This window comes from Panthera tigris, chromosome A3 (assembly GCF_018350195.1).
Source record: "Panthera tigris isolate Pti1 chromosome A3, P.tigris_Pti1_mat1.1, whole genome shotgun sequence".
Classification (NCBI taxonomy): Eukaryota; Metazoa; Chordata; class Mammalia; order Carnivora; family Felidae; genus Panthera; species Panthera tigris.
The window spans coordinates 112,455,102-112,471,213 of record NC_056662.1 but is presented as its reverse complement, the minus strand read 5'-3'; the positions used below and the strand labels follow the sequence as shown (position 1 = coordinate 112,471,213).

General features: G+C 40.1%; 1 protein-coding gene across 9 annotated transcripts in view; it reads left to right on the top strand.

Annotated features, from left to right (window-relative positions):
• LTBP1 (latent transforming growth factor beta binding protein 1) overlaps nucleotides 1-16,112 on the top strand; it is a 398,718-nt gene that overhangs the window by 244,707 nt on the left and 137,899 nt on the right. For all 9 annotated transcript variants that reach the window (XM_042982189.1, XM_042982190.1, XM_042982188.1 and 6 more), the window contains one exon: nucleotides 10,887-11,009. In XM_042982189.1, the coding sequence (XP_042838123.1) occupies nucleotides 10,887-11,009 (123 nt within the window). The remainder of the gene's footprint in view (nucleotides 1-10,886; nucleotides 11,010-16,112) is intronic.

The window sequence follows — 16,112 nt, the reverse complement described above, 5'->3', positions numbered from 1 at the left end:
TGAACCATGAGATCATGACCTGAGCTGAAGTCGACACTCAACTGACTAAGCCACCCAGGCACCCCCCATATATATATATATACATATACATGTATATATATGTACATAATATATGTATATACATACATTATACATATATACATATACATGTATATGTATATATGTATATACATATACAATATATATGTATATATATACAATTTATTTATTTAAAAATTTTTGTTAATGTTTAGTTTTGAGTGAGAGAGAGGGAGACAGAGCACAAGTGGGGGAGGGGCAGAGAGAGAGGGAGACACAGACACAGCTCTGAGCTGCAGGCTCTGAGCTGTCAGTATGGAGCCCAATGTGGGGCCTGAACTTGTGAACCATGAGATCATGACCTGAGCCAAAGCCGGATATTCAGCAAACTGAGCCACCCGGGCACCCCAATGTTCGTTATATTTTTAAAAAAACTTTGTATCTGTATATAGCCTATGTGTAGAACAATGTATTTTTCTTCCAGAATAATCAGTAGCTTACTCTTACAAGAATAGATCAGTTTTGGTTTTTTTATGAACTTTCAAATGATCCAGTATGTGTTCTTTTGTGTCTGGCTTCTTCCATTCAACAGCATGTGGCCAGTACCATTTCCTAATATTAGAAATTCTGGCTAGTGAAGTGATAATATCCATTGATGCTTTCATTTAAAATCTTGAAAATACTTTTTCCCCTACCTTCAACATGTTCTTCTTGGACTTTTCTGTCTACGTAGTATTTCCTACAGTTAGCATGGTCTCTAAAGTTGCTTTCAGTTCCACTATCAGAAAGGACTTGATTGTTGTGATGTTTACTTCTTAGTAGGAAGAAATGGGAAATAGGGATATGAGAATAATGTATGTATAAGTATGAAATTTAGAATCCCTTGTTCTTGCTATATGTTTGGGAAGTTACAGTAGAAAATCAGTAGGTAGAAGTTAAGGCTAGAGCCCACCAGACCTGATAAATAAGTTCTTCAAAATACTCACAAATTTTTAAAATCCTTTTTTTTTTTTCTTTTGAGAGAGAAAAAGAGAGTGAGAGAGCGCATGTGCACATGCACATGCGGGAGGGACAGAGGGAGAGGGAGAAAGAATCTTAAGCAGGCTCCACACCCAGTGCAGAGCCTGACGTGGGGTGTGATCTCATGACTATGAGATCTTGACCTGAGCTGAAATCAAGAACCTGATGCTTAACCGAATGAGCCACCCAGGCGCCCCTAAAGTTCTTTTTATTTAGCCTGCCAGAAATTCATCACAACACTCGGCTGTATTTAGTGATTTAATCCCAGAAATTGTGGGGTACTTATTGTGATTCTGAATCAAGTTTTATGATAGTCACCGACTAGGAGGGAATTGATAGATGTGTTACTGATTGGAAGGGGTTATTCTACCGTCCTAGGCATTTTCCTGGAACTCCTGCCACAGTTTGTATTTTAAATAGGCACAGAGTTTTTAGGAAGAATTGAAACCATTTTGGTCTGGTCCTGAGCATCCTGTTTCAGCATTTAAAAGTCAATTTGGGACCCATTCCTCTCCATTTGAGAGTCTTTCCCTAATGTGTCTTCTTACCGTGCTTATATCACTGGGATAGGATTCAAAAAGGAAATGTCTGTTTATTTTATTCACTTTTCTTCAGGAAAGACAGTGGTGAAGTGAGTCATTAGCACATTGTATTTTCCAATAGCTCTTTGACCTTAATCTCTGGGGCTATAAAATCAATGGGAAGATGCCTGTTGCATCACAAGCGATGAGGAAAGCCCATGATGGATTCATGTTACTGTGAATGTTTCAAGGAGAAATTAATGTAGTGTCTGTAGACTAGAGTCAGAGATCCAAGACCCACAGAGATGCGTATGTGATTAGCATCTTGCATGTGTAGCACACATGTATCAAGAAATAAATACAAGCTGTTCTCTGGGCTCTGATAATTCTTTTATCATGTTACCCTGAAGACAGAAGAATTGGAAGGAAGGGAGTGCCCTCCCAGTGGTTTACCTCCTCTCAGTGAGTCTAGTGATCAAATCTATCTTGTGCTGGATTATCATTTACAAAGCGGAGGACAGTTACAGGTCAGGAGGGAAGGGTATGGCGGCGGTGAGGCCTGGTTGAAACAGACTAGCCGCAGAGAGCAACATTTCACAAAATGTGCTTCACGGACCGCCAGTTCGGAGGGATGTAAATAGACGGGGTGTGCAAAAAGGCTCCATGGCCGAAGGTGTAAAAAAAACCACCAAGTTAAAGAAAACCCAGAGTTTTTTCCAAAGGACGTCTTGGGGTTTGTAATGTGCTTGTGCATGTACAACGTGCAGTGTTTCTCAAACATCTTTGGCCACAGGACCCTTTTATAGGCTCATAAAGCTTGTTTTACATAACGTACCTTGGGTAAAATTGCTCTGGAACATTGACCTTCAAACATTTTTTTGGTTCACTTGTCTCCTAAAATAATTTGGAAAAAGTTATGTGGTCACACATTTTCAAGCTTACATCTACATTTTTTCCCATTAAAATTAAGTGGATGCAGTAGAATCATTTCTTGGGCATTTATTTTAGATATGTGGTTTAAACATTTTTTTTAATGTTTGTTTATTTTTTGAGAGAGAGGGAGAGAGAGAGACCGAGCGCGAGCAGGGGAGCGACAGAGAGAGGGGGATACACAGAATCTGAAGCAGGTTCCAGGCTCTGTGCTGACAGCTCATGAACCGTGAGATCATGACCTGAGCTGAAGTCGGACGCTTAACCGACTGAACCACCCAGGCACCCCTGAACATAGTGTTATCAAAACTTGGGAGCTTCAGAGGTGCCTGGTGGCTCAGTCGGTTAAGCATCCCACTTCGGCTCAGGTCATGACCTCGCGGTTCATGAGTTCAAGCCCTGTGTTGGGCTCTATGCTGACAGCTAAGGGCCTGGAGCCTGCCTCAGATTCTTTGTCTCCCTCTCTTTCTCTCTCTCTCTGCCCCTCCCCTGCTCATACTCTGTCTCTTTCTCAAAAATGAGTAAACTTAAAAAAAAATTTCTTTTTTCAAACTTCGGAGCTTCAGAGTTGACTCATTCAACTTATGAATAATGTTGCCGTCTAACCTAATTGGTGAAAGCTGGGCCCTCTTGAGCAAACCAGACTTTATCACTTTTCCTGTGACTCGTCCTCAGGAGGGATATATTTGTGAAATGTTCAAATGTTTGGTGTCTTTGAGAATTTTCCATCGTGTAGGGCAGTGTACTTAGAAAGCATAGAAAGATTCCAGATGAGCAAGAGATACGCCTTGACTTTGTAAAGAAGACAAAGGCATTGAGTGAAGGAAGGATAGGAAAAGAGACTGGGCATGTGTGTTCTTAGATCACTTTGAGAGAAGAAAATGTATGAAGGCTCAAGATCTAGAAACCGATTCCTTTAAAAATTTTTTTTTTAACGTTTATTTATTTTTGAGACAGAGAGAGACAGAGCGTGAACAGGGGAGGGGCAGAGAGAGAGGGAGACCCAGAATCTGAAACAGGCTCCAGGCTCTGAGCTGTCAGCACAGAGCCTGACGCGGGGCTCGAACTCACAGACCGTGAGATCATGACCTGAGCCGAAGTCGGCCGCTTAACCGACTGAGCCACCCAGGCACCCCAAGAAACCGATTCCTTTAAATAAAAGGATCCAAGCCTGTGTGTACCTGTGATATATTGTCATATGCCTTTAGGGATATGTGTACCCCCAGTGAACCTGCTTCTGTGGGAGTTTAAGGATACATATGTCCTCTTAGAGGATGCATTCTGTGTCTAACGCATCCAAAATAGCCAAATGGTCTGTGTGGCAAGGGAAAGTATTTATTTACCTTGAGAGGAATTTTTTTCTGCTTTCAATTGGAAGTTATATTGCCAACTTATATGCTGGAATTTCTTTCCATCAGCAAAACCTGAATATACACAGCAGAATCTGTAGAAGGCTTCATATTTTCACACAATGTGAAGATCTTCATGCCCTTTTCTCACCTTGGACTTAATTCCTTTCGGTTATTAGACATGCCTCATTTCCTGTATAAACTTGCGTCACTAAAAAGGCAGTAAATTATTACTTTGTTAAACATACATACTTTCCTTTAGGAGAATGGATACATAAAAGTGTGTTTATTTCCCATAAGGACACTTATGCTATTCATAATATATTATGCATTAACTGTCATTATTTATTCCTTAGTATTTTAAGTCCTGGCAGATTGTTTTAAAGTCTGAATATTTAAGCTAAAAGTAACCTTGGGAATTATCTGGCTCAGCCCTTTTGTGTTACAGGAAAGGAACGTGAGATCAAGAGAAACAAAATGGCTTGCTCTAGGTAACATAATTTAGCATCCTCATTACAGTAAAACTAGGTATTAATGGGATATGCCTCTGATTAGATTGTTAACCCTTCATGTATTTTAATTAACCCTTTTTTAAAAAAAAGATCTTGGACAAAATTATGCTTATAAAATGCGAATGACTGTTGCTCACCATCCAGAATTGTCATGAAGTTCCCATGAGAGGAGGTGAGTAATACAAATGTAAAGGCACATGAGGATCCTTGTGTCATAGTACTAGAAGATTGTATCATTGCCTACTACTCAAATACTAAAGCTGTGTTATATGAGGTTGTTTAAAGGGTCTCTCATTAAGCATATTTTCCAACTACTCTGTATTTTTCTGCTCTCTGGGTAATAGATGCCTTCAATTTCAGTTGTATTGGGTTGAACCATGTGACATTACTAATATTCAACCATTTTAGACTTACAAGAAGACCAGTTTTGTATTACTGAATTTGTTATGGCTAGAAGCCATGGTAGGCTATTGTGGGCAGAGACCCTCTATAAAGGTTTCAAGCTAGTCTCCTCTGTGTTACCTGTATCCCTATGGATTTTTGCCTACTGGAAAGTTGCTCATGAGGCTGTATGAGTTTCTCCTCTTGTTTCTGCCTCTGTCAACTTCTTAGACTTAACCAAGCAGCTCAGATTGGAAGGTATGAAGATTGGCTGTATAAGAGGACCAACTCCCTTCAGCCATTCCCTTGGATCTTTACTCTTTAACTCTGAAAACTGTGAGGTCTCCAGTGGTTATACCATTCCTTGAAAGGATAGATTTCCATAGTTGGCCAGAAAAAAATCAGTGCTGTACAGAGGGAGAACAATGAACAAATTCATTTGTTGATCTGTTTGTTTAAAAACTAAAATACTTTCAATTTAATCAAATTGCATTAAGGGAAATTGGCTGACCCTTATAAAATATGATACTTCTGATCTGAAACAGTTATGTTTGTCAGATATAAGTTACTTATGAAAATGATAATCAAGTTAGAAACTTTTATTTGATTTAAAAAATAGCCGTAGGAATTGAAGTCTAAATAGAATTAAAATTCATAATTTGCCCATCATGTTTCATATAATTGTTAAACTTTTGCCTGATAACATCTTCTCTTAGTGTCCTCCTTAAACTTCTCATGTCCAGATATAACGTGTTCAGTTAAATACGTTCTTAAAGCATTTGTGATTTTTATCAGTTTATTTAGAAAGATCTTAAAGAGCTTGGCTACCTGAGAAAGTCATTTGGATCATTAATTGTTCATATTTCATATTAATTTCTGAGGTTCTAAATTAAAAAGTATGGGAGTTTTGATTTTTTACCTTTTTGTTTTTGTTTTTTAAGTACAGAGAATATAAACTAGCACCTAGTAAGTCTTCTCGGGAGCAAAGCAGGGGACGGAAGAAGGAAGTAGCAAAAAAAATTTTTTGATCTAAGTTTAGGTGTAAAATTTTGTATATTAGGAATTAACACTTTATGAATGGAATGCTTTTGAAGGTTTCATTTGTGAGCAAGTTGTTGAAACCTGCAATATGATTTGTCACAGAAATAAAAGGTCAGGATTCAAAACTTTAAAACATTTTCTCGACAAGCATCCTCTTATTATAGAAGCTCAGTACTTGAAGCAAATGAAAGACAACTGCCTTGCTTAAAACAGGTGTAACAGGTACCCAGGGCTCTGGGAGTGCTTAAAACAGGTGTAACAGGTACCCAGGGCTCTCAGCAGATGACAGTGAAGTCTCATGAATCTTGTCAGAGACCTGATCAGACTCAGTAGTGCTACAGGATGGTAGTCTTCTAGGTCACAAACCACACAGTCCCCAGCTCAGGGATTTGGGGGACCCTGTCTCTTGTGCTTTTAGCTAAGACCATAGCAGTCTCCATGACAGTGGGAGATTGTCAGACGGGGAAGATACGGATACTGAGTCAAGTGAATGAAACCTTTCAGGTCTTCTGTGTAGCCAGCACCTACTTTCACTCCCTCATTCCTCAGCCTGCCTTGAAAATGGTCCCTTCTGTACTTACAAACTAAGATTTTCACCATCTCTGTGTGAATTTCTCAGCGAGGGCATTGTGGACCTTTTTGGCTGAACAATTCTTCGTCAAGGGGGACTGACCACGCTTTTAGAATGCTGAGCTCCCTCGTACCTACCCACCGTGTGTTCTCCAGTTCTTGTAACAACCCAGAATGTCCTGCAGGTGAGCACACACCCTTCCCACTATGGGAATCACCAGCCCCTCTCCCTGACTACTAAGAAGGAAGTAGTCTTACCTACAACATTCCATAGATAATTGCTTTTTAATGTTTTTTTTTTTAATTTATTTTTGAGGCAGAGACAGAGCATGAGTGGGGAAGGGACAGAGAAGGAGGCACAGAATCTGAAGCAGGCTCCAGGCTCTGAGCTGTCAGCACAGATCCTGAAGTGGGGCTCAAACCCATAAACTGTGAGATCATGACCTGAATTGAAGTCGGGTGCTTGACTCACTGAGCCACCCAGGCACCCCCATAGATATTTGCATTTTAGAGGAGAATGTTTTTATATCCAAATGACCAATAAATATATTGCAAGTACAAATTAAAACCACAGTGAAACAACACTACACTCCCACCAGAATAACTAAAATGAAAAAGACTGGCAGTAATTTGGTGAGGATGTGGAGCAGTGGGTTCTGGGCTGGACATGGGCATAACCACTTTGGACAACACCATGATTATTTATTAAAGTAAACATGAGTCTTCTGTAGTGAACTAGAAACTCCTAGAAATAAATCTGAGAGTAATGACTACCTTGGCCTACCAAAAGACATCTATTATATAAGACTGCACACACTCTCACACACACACACACACACACACACACACACACACACACACACACAGAATGTTCACAGAAACATTGTTACTGATAGCCAAAAATTGGAAATAATCCAAATGTCAATCAATAGTTGAATGGACAAATTAATTTTGATATCCTCACACAATAAAAATACAACATCAGTAAAAGAATGAATTCTCGGGGCGCCTGGGTGGCTCCGTCGGTTAAGCATCCGACTTCAGCTCAGGTCATGATCTCACGGTCTGTGAGTCCGAGCCCCGTGTCGGGCTTTGTGCTGACAGCTCAGAGCCTGGAGCCTGCTTCGGATTCTGTGTTTCCGTCTCTCTCTGACCCTCCCCCGTTCATGCTCTGTCTCAAAAATAAATAAACATTAAAAAAAAAAAAGAATGAATTCTCACAGGCATTAAAATGAATAAAAGTCAAGCAAAAGAACATACACAATAGGATTCCCTTATATGCAGTAGAAGAACAGGCCATACTAATGGATAATAGTACCTAGCTGTGGGGGCAGAGATGTTAACTGGGAAGAGGGAGTAAAGGAGCTTTCTGAGGTGATGGAAATGTTCTAAATCACAGGCTGTATGGTGGTTATTCAGTATGTACGTGTGCACACGTGAATATATGTATGCATACGTATATGTAAAAGTTCATGTAGCTGTATATTTAAGATATATTTTGCTGTGTGTAAATTAAAAAAGAACCTGGGGCTTTAATCTATATTTTATGGTATTTTGGAGAATAGGTTAAAAAATAAATTGAGGCAGTTAATGGAAGCAGGAGTTTTTTTGGAAGCCAAGAGAATGTGTCATGAAGAAAGTTGCATGCTTCTGGGGGGGGCCAAACTTAGGGGAGGCGGTGTTTCTGGTGCTTTTGGCATGAGCTGATAAGGATCAAGACAGTAGGAAATGCATGATTCCCCTTCTTTATGACATTTTCCTATTCCTGTCTGTAGCCGTAGTGGGTTTTTTGAAGTCATAATTCCTGACCTCCATCCCCATGGCATCATTGTTGAGGGCAGTGGGCAATGTTGAGGAGAGTCGAAGAGAGGACATTGGAAGTGGGCACAAGGAAGTTATTGGACGTCAGGTATTTATCCATTGAAAGACAAAACCTCCACCTTAACCTGGCAGCCAGCAGTGAGGCTGGTACACCACTTCTTAGCAAACTCCAGTCGCAGGGAGGTTTGGCATTCCAGGAGGTGAACAGGGAATGTGTAGTGGTACATCCAGTGAACAGAAGTGCAGGCCATTCAGGGAAAGAGGAAGGCTAATAAATCACTCCCTAGTGGGGACATGAGGGAAAACAGAAGAGTACAGATTGTGTCTAGCCTTTTTGACCACAACTGGCTGATTCTTCAAGTTTGAGGTTTAAGTTGGGACATGTGATAAGGGCTTTAGTTGTACCATGTAGCCCCAACTGGACTTGGCATTCTTCCTGGTCCTTCATGGTGGTTTTCTTAAGGAGAATGAGTGATCCTGGAAATCTTTTCAGTTACATGCTGTGCATAACTGTGTGTTACAGCACAATGTACACTCTGGCAAAGAATCAGATGATCAGGTGCTAGACCATCTGTTGTGCCAGGTGTAATCTTGCTGTGCCAGTTTTCAGCTGGACCCAAGTTAGAATGCTGTAGAGTTTCTACAACAGATAGAATGGTAACTTGTCATTTGGGTGTCATTGAAAATGTATTTTATCACTGAAATGAAAAACTGCAGGTGTCTGATAAAATAAGTCCATTATAGATATCAATGGCTATTTAGAATATGAAATATAAGCAAATAATCATTTACTGAGGTCTCTACTTGCCTTTTTATGTGGCAATTCTGCTAGTAATATTTTTCTGCCAATTGTGTAATTTTAATTTAGAAAATTAATTGTATAGTTGTTAATAAAAGTTTTATTAGAACTGATGATTGAAGGAAGCTAACATGATTGGAAATAGAAATGCTAATAACCATATCCATTAATGTTAAGCTTCGTAAGCCATCCTGAATAAAAATATAAATGACTACTCATTCTTCACTTTTAACTTGTCCTATTCTGTTTTTTATTTTTAATTAATTACCTTTGCAAATGACGCTATAATCTTTTTTTTTTTTTTTTTAAAGCACTACGTTTTTATCTCTCTTCTTGCAAATTCTTTGGATTTCCCTTTGGATCACTGTCATAGCCTGTTTAGGCTGCCTTAACAATACCACCACCTGGGTAGCTCATAAGCTACAGGTCTGGAGACTCCTGGGAAGTCCAAGATCAAGGTGCCAGCATGATCACCTTCACTGAGGGCCGTCTTCTGGTTTCAAACTTCTCTGTTGTGTCCTCAAATGATGGAAGGGGCTAAGGATCTTCCTCATGATTTAAGCAAATCCCCACCTCCCGCCATCCCCGCCATACCATTACCTTTGGAGGTTAGGATTTCAGCACCTGAATTTGGAGGAGACGCAAACATTCAGACCATAGAAATCACCATATGTGGCTGACCTCAAGTCTGTTTCTAGCCATGGCGTCTTTTTAGTTTATTCCTGAATATGCCACTGCTGCCGAATTTTATGTTTGAGTATCCTCATGTGACCTTCAAATATTAAACTAATCTCTTCATCTGCCTCTTTTTTCCTCAGAACTTTCCACAAAACCAACAATGTCTTTTCCCCTTCTCTCAGATTAGATGCCTCCCAGGCATTTTTGACTCCTTTCTGTTCCTTTCCAGTGTTGTGCTGGCCAAACTCTATGCACTGCCCATTGTTCTTTTCAAAAGAAACATTCCTTCCTTCCTGATTATTCTCACCGTCCCCAACCTGGCTTGTCACATCTCATACTTGGGTTACTCCTTCAGTCCTCAGCTTCTGGTCTCCTCTTATCAAGCCATGTGTTGGCCAGATGAATTTCCCTGGAGCCTGGCTTTGGTTATATCTTCCTCATGCTCAGAAACCTTTAGGATTGCTCCCTCTTCTCAGTAAAAGTGAATCCAAACTTAGCCTGGCTTTAACAAGCTCCCTTTCCAACTGTTTACCTTCTGAAACTACTTTTCTAGCCAACAGTTTGACTAAGGGTTTCCTGATTCCCCTTCCCTTCTGCAGTCTCTGTGCCCACGCTCTGGGGTCACTCTTGTAGGTCCCTCATCCCTTCCTCCCCATCCATCTACCTATCCCCACCTTTGATGCCTGATGAAGTCTTGACCATCTCCCTGCCCCACCCCAGGGCTCTAATCTCCCCTTCCTCCAATTAACTCCACTGGGACTTGCTGCCTACACAGGCACTTTCATAATTTGACTTCTTCAAGTTGATGACCTTTCTTCTAATTGTGATAAGTTCAACTGCTTTCCCTTTCTTTAATTTGTAGGTAGTTGTATGTCCAGCTAGACTGCAGGTGTCTACAGGGTAAGAGTCTTTGCCTTACCTGTATGATGTTTAAGACATAATACCCACTCATGTGCAAACTCTGTGAAGGCAGGAATCTCGTCAGTTTTGCCCACTGACCAATCTCTAATACTCAGAAAAGAACCAGGGGAAGGGTAGATGCATACTAAATAGTTGTTAGATAAGTTGGAGGTGTTCAGTGAATGTTTGATTTGATTTTAGGTTACTCGCACCAGTTGTGTTGAAAGCTAACATCTATTTACTCGAAGAGACAATTGTAGTGAAAATAAAGTGCATGCTCTTTACAGCCAGGATCTGTTCAACTGGGCTTGACGACTTCTTCTAAAAGGCTTGTGTTTTCCTGCAGATATTAATGAATGCCAGCTACAGGGTGTGTGCCCAAATGGTGAGTGTTTGAATACCATGGGCAGCTATAGATGTACCTGCAAAATGGGATTTGGCCCGGATCCTACCTTTTCAAGTTGTGTTCGTAAGTAATGATCACTTTTTATTCCTATTTTGGATCTTTTTTTTTTTTTTTTTTTTTAAGGAGGGGGGCTATCCAGAAGAAGATAAATATACTCAGTGGTCAGCTGAATATTGTAAACATGCAGGAAAATCTCATTAAAAATGACAGTGAGGAGGAGGCGGATCTGATATGCTAACATCTATGTTTTAGAACTTTCTCCAAAATAAATTTTTATTGCAATCAGAAAAATATAACAGCTAAAAATCAATGTAGAGGACAAGCACACTGAGAAAACAAACTTTGATAAACCAGTTATTTAAAATTTTCATACCTGAAAGATGAAAGCAGTTTTGTCCTTCATGAGCATTTTCAGCATTATTTAGACTGTGTTAAACTTTGTCCCAGCTTCTGTCTTTAATTAATCCAAATTCTGAGTCACTGGTGTTGGATTTAATGAGGTTTCACCGTATTTGCTTCATTGGAAGAGTCTGGGAAATAGTTATGAAGGCCCTGCATTTCAGATTTTCTATTCAGTTCCTATTTCAAAGATTCTTCTCTGTTGTCCTCAAAAACCACCAAAATGTGTCCCCAGAGTTAGACTGTTTGCCTTCCAAATGTTGTCTCTAAGCTTCTCTCTTGTGCCTGGCAAGGATAAAAATTACTCATTAAACCACATGTTCCAATATTGATAGAGAAAATATAGTTTTTCCAAAGAAACTCTCTTACCACAAAACCTAATCCAATGTAATCACTACAGATCACCTTATGCATTTAGGATGGGTGCATTTACATATAAAGTTCTCAAGTGCAAATTTTTTAAGGTTATCTTACTTTTTTGTTTTCAAGGTAACATTACTTTTAAAAGAACTAAAGTCCCTTATTACAAAGTAGGTGAATACTGCAGATTTTTTAAAAGCTGTATCCAATTAAAGTTTAAGCATTTTATTTATTTATTTAGTTAGTTATGAGTGAGACACTATGGGTGGGGGACAGGTGCAGAAGGAGAGAGAGAGAGAGAGGGAGGGAGAAAGAAAGAAAGGGAGAAAGAGAAAGCAAAAAAGAAAGAAAGGAAGGAAAGAAGAAAGGAGGAAGAAAGAAAATCCCAAGCAGGCTCTGCACTGAGCCGGGGCTTGATCCCATGACCCTGGGTCATGACCTGAGCTGAAATCAAGAGTCAGACACTCAACTGACTGAGCCACCCAAGTGTCCCCGAAGTTTAAACACTTTAAATTACTGCATGGCAGAAAATAGGATAATTTTAAGAGCATTCTGTATTTCTGTCCTGCTAGGTTTTTGTTGTTATTACCTGTTTTTTAATGTGGCTTTTGTATGTGTTAAGCTGCATCCTTCTGACCTCTACTGTTAACTTGGAATTTGGTCAAGACATGTTCTTGATGGACAGTATCATCTGTTCTTTTTAATTGTGCACCTCTCCCTGAGACACATAGATACAATGAAATATGGGCAAATGTAGTAAAGTAAAAATGACAGTCTCATTCATTACTTTCAGAATTCTGAGAGTTCATTGAGTCTTCTGGATAATTGTTACTAATCACTACTATTTTCTTTAGAAAAGTGTCAAATGCAGATTAGGAAATTTCACATGTAAGTTCCTTCTTCTGTATTCTTTCACAGACAGTTCTGATCACGAAGCAGACACTTAATTACAGGGCTTTTTTGGTGAGTGGTAAAATTAGACTGTAAGATGATGTTTCATACAAGGTACATTTGAAAACTAATGCAGGGATCTGGAAATTTCAGGCCAAAACTCACATTGTTGACAATATCCAGATAATTTAGGGATCATTTCTGGCTGATTTGAATTACATGAGTAAATATTTTAAATAGTTTCATAATTTTAAGTGTAAAAGATTTTACAGAGTTTGGATATAGAATTTGCTTTGAATGTTTGTTTTTTTTTCCTCTTAATTTAACTTGTAGTCTGGTTAAAATTACCAGACTGAAGATTGAAGATTAGGTGAAGTTGGAAAACTGGTCGCAAAGTGTTTTATTAAATTTTGACTAGATCTGATGTCTAGAGTTAAGGGCAGATGTCCAGGTTTTAATAAGATTGTAGAAATCTGCCAATGAGATTTTTGAAACACTTACACATTTCCTTAGCATTTATTTTCCCTGTCATTGCCCCAATAATACTGAACTTATTAAACAACCATCCATTCTTATTTGAAAAATAAATAATTCAATTTTATGGTTCAGCTACAACAGCTGAAATGATAAGTATTAAGAGAGGTTTGTTGCTGGTTAAATGCTCCAGTTTAGAGTTTGAAGTTAAAACCTGGGCTCTACACCAGCATTGAACGGGCAGATTTATTTCCCTATTCTCTGGATTTACCACATGTAACCTCACAGATGTGTGGGGTTCCTCAGGATTTGTGACTTGGGTCAGTCCAGCCTGATTGGTTTGTGAACTATATTTTGAAGAAATCGGTGGGGGAAGACCGTTGAAAAGAATCAGGAAAGAAGGTGATGTTTACAGTGTAAGGGGAAAAATATTGAGGAGATGGTGGTGCCCTTAATAGTAATGGGGAGATAGCAGGAAGAGACTGGGGCTCACACGTATGTTTACATGCACACACACATATACACGCACACACCAGACACACAAAGGCACCGAGCAAAGCCGTTGCTTAATGTTTGGAATGTATGTTTTTGAGAGGTATTATAAAAACAGCTGTGGATAGAGCAGGCCAAGCACAAGGAAGAGATTGACCACATTTGCTCAGGCAGCGTGAACCTTGGGCCTATCCAGGCTGTCAAAGCTGTGGCTGACTCTGTGAGCGCAAAGGAAGGCACTTGGCCATGGCCAGGGTTTGCCCGCCCTGTTCTCCAATGCACTGAAGTGAACACCCTCAGATCTCCTTGATTCTGGCCTAAGGTTGCAACCGTCTCGCTTTTCCTCCTTGCCTGCTCTCTGTCCTCACCTTAGCAAAGCTCACAGAAGGAGAGCCAGTGGACCTGGCTTCTGCTGCCTCAGACCTCTGTGTCTGTGCCTTAGGCTGCTACAGCAGCATTCTTTGGACCTCCTCCTCTCTAGGGATGGGGAAAGGTGAAATTTCAGGATTTGTCAGAGCAAATCCAAGAAAAGTATAATAACCTTTGCAGTATAATAAGCTTCCTGACTTGCTCAGCTGCAATTTTCTTGGGAATTCGGGAGCTGCGGGATGAGAGCTGTGGTGGGTATCCCCTATAGGTTTAATAGAAAAATGCCCAGATGAAAGAACTCTGAGCCTGGATATTTGCTGTTTGATAGTCTTTTTGCCCCATGGCCTTGATGCCAATACACAGAAACGGAGAGTTGGAGAGAGATGCTCAGATGAAGCCACATTCCTTCTAAAATCCGGTCATGTTTATGCCCATGATATCTTTTTACTTCCCCAACATCTTAATGAGGGATGTATTATTCTCATTTTACATATTAGGTAATTGAAGCCACGAGAGTTTACATAACTTCTGAAGATCCTACAGCTAGTAAGGGACTCTTGAGATTTAACAGTGGGTTTTGGGCCTCTAAGCACCCAAACCTAGTTCTAGATCAGGGGTGGGCAAGCCATAGCCCATGGGCCAAATGTGTTCCACTGTTTGTTTTGGTAATTAAAGTTTTATTGGAACACAGCCATGCCCATTCATTTACGTACTGTCTAATGTTGCTTTCATGTGGTGATGGCAGAGTTGGGAAGTTGGAGCAGAGCCAGTAGGGCCCACAGGGTCGAAAGTGTTTATTATTTTGCCTTTTACACAAGGAGTTTGCTTATTCTTGGGCTGTATCAACACTGTCTAAGAGAACTTTCTGTGATGATGGGGAATGTTCTGTATCTGTGCTGTCTGGTATAGCAGATGCTAGTCACATGTGGCCAGTGTGACCGAAGAATTAAATTTTAAATTATAATTCATGTACATTTTATTGAAGTAGTGAGGCATTAATGTCTCAGACTGCATAGTTCTAGATCATTGTTTTACACAGCTGATAGAGTAAATGACTGTTAGATCCCCTCCTTTCCCCCTGAAATGGCCTTTCCTTCCTGACTTAGTGGTTTTGGCCATGTGGCATTGTTTTCCAGGCAGTAGGGCTGGGAGCTTCTCTGCCAGTTTTGACTCTGTCCTCTCCTTTGGTATCCAAGAAAGTTGTTAATCTTTGTAATCTGTCTTTTCTTTTTTTAAGTTTATTTATTTTGAGAGAGAGAGAGAGTAAGGGAGAGAGAGAGCATGCAGGGAAGGGACAGAGAGAAAGGGAAAAAGAAACTTCTTATACAGGCTCCGTGCTGTCAGTGCAGAGCCCAATGTAGGGCTCAACCCTGTGATCTGTGAGATCATGACCTGAGCCAAAAACAAGAGTCGGACACTTCAGCTGAGCCACCCAGGTGCCCCTGTCTTTTCTTTCCATCTCTTCTGTGGCCGTCCTAGCTCAGGTCTTTCCCTTCCCTCACTTAGTGATCTCATACCACTGTGTTCTGGGGGTTAGACAAACATGTCTGTGCAAAGTGTTTGCCCCCACATGATAACAGTAACAACAGAAACCAAAAACCAGAGCAGTAATATCAGCATCTTTATTGTGCACTTAATAAGTGCCAGGCACTGTGATGAACACTTGATACAGATTATAATACTATGATAGATAAAATACTTACCAGATGTCCGTGAGGTTTGTGTCGCTATTCTCTCTATTTTAGAAATAAAGAAATGGAGGCTCGGAGGGGTTAAGGATCTTGAGAAAAGTCACACAACCTTTAAGTGGTAGAGCCCACGCTGGAAACTGGATCTTACTCCACAAGCCGAGCCTCTAATCAGGCAGAAGAAACCAGTCTGAATTGACAGGAGCAAGTCCTTTATTTAAGGAGAGCTGTTATTTAGTCTCACTTGCCACACCGTAGAATAGATGCTGTAACTCTGCCCTGTCTCTGGAATCATGGTTTCTTTTATTTTGGTTCTCCCAGAATTTAATAGCACATTTTCCGACAAGGGTGCCCAGTGGTTCTTATTTCAGCAAATTCATCTCTCAGACTCCTCATGACACTTTACCTGCCTCTTAGCCCTCGTCCTCTGTAGGGTTTTAAGCTTTAACGGGATGAAACTCTAATATGAAATTTCATCCAAGAGACGAATGAG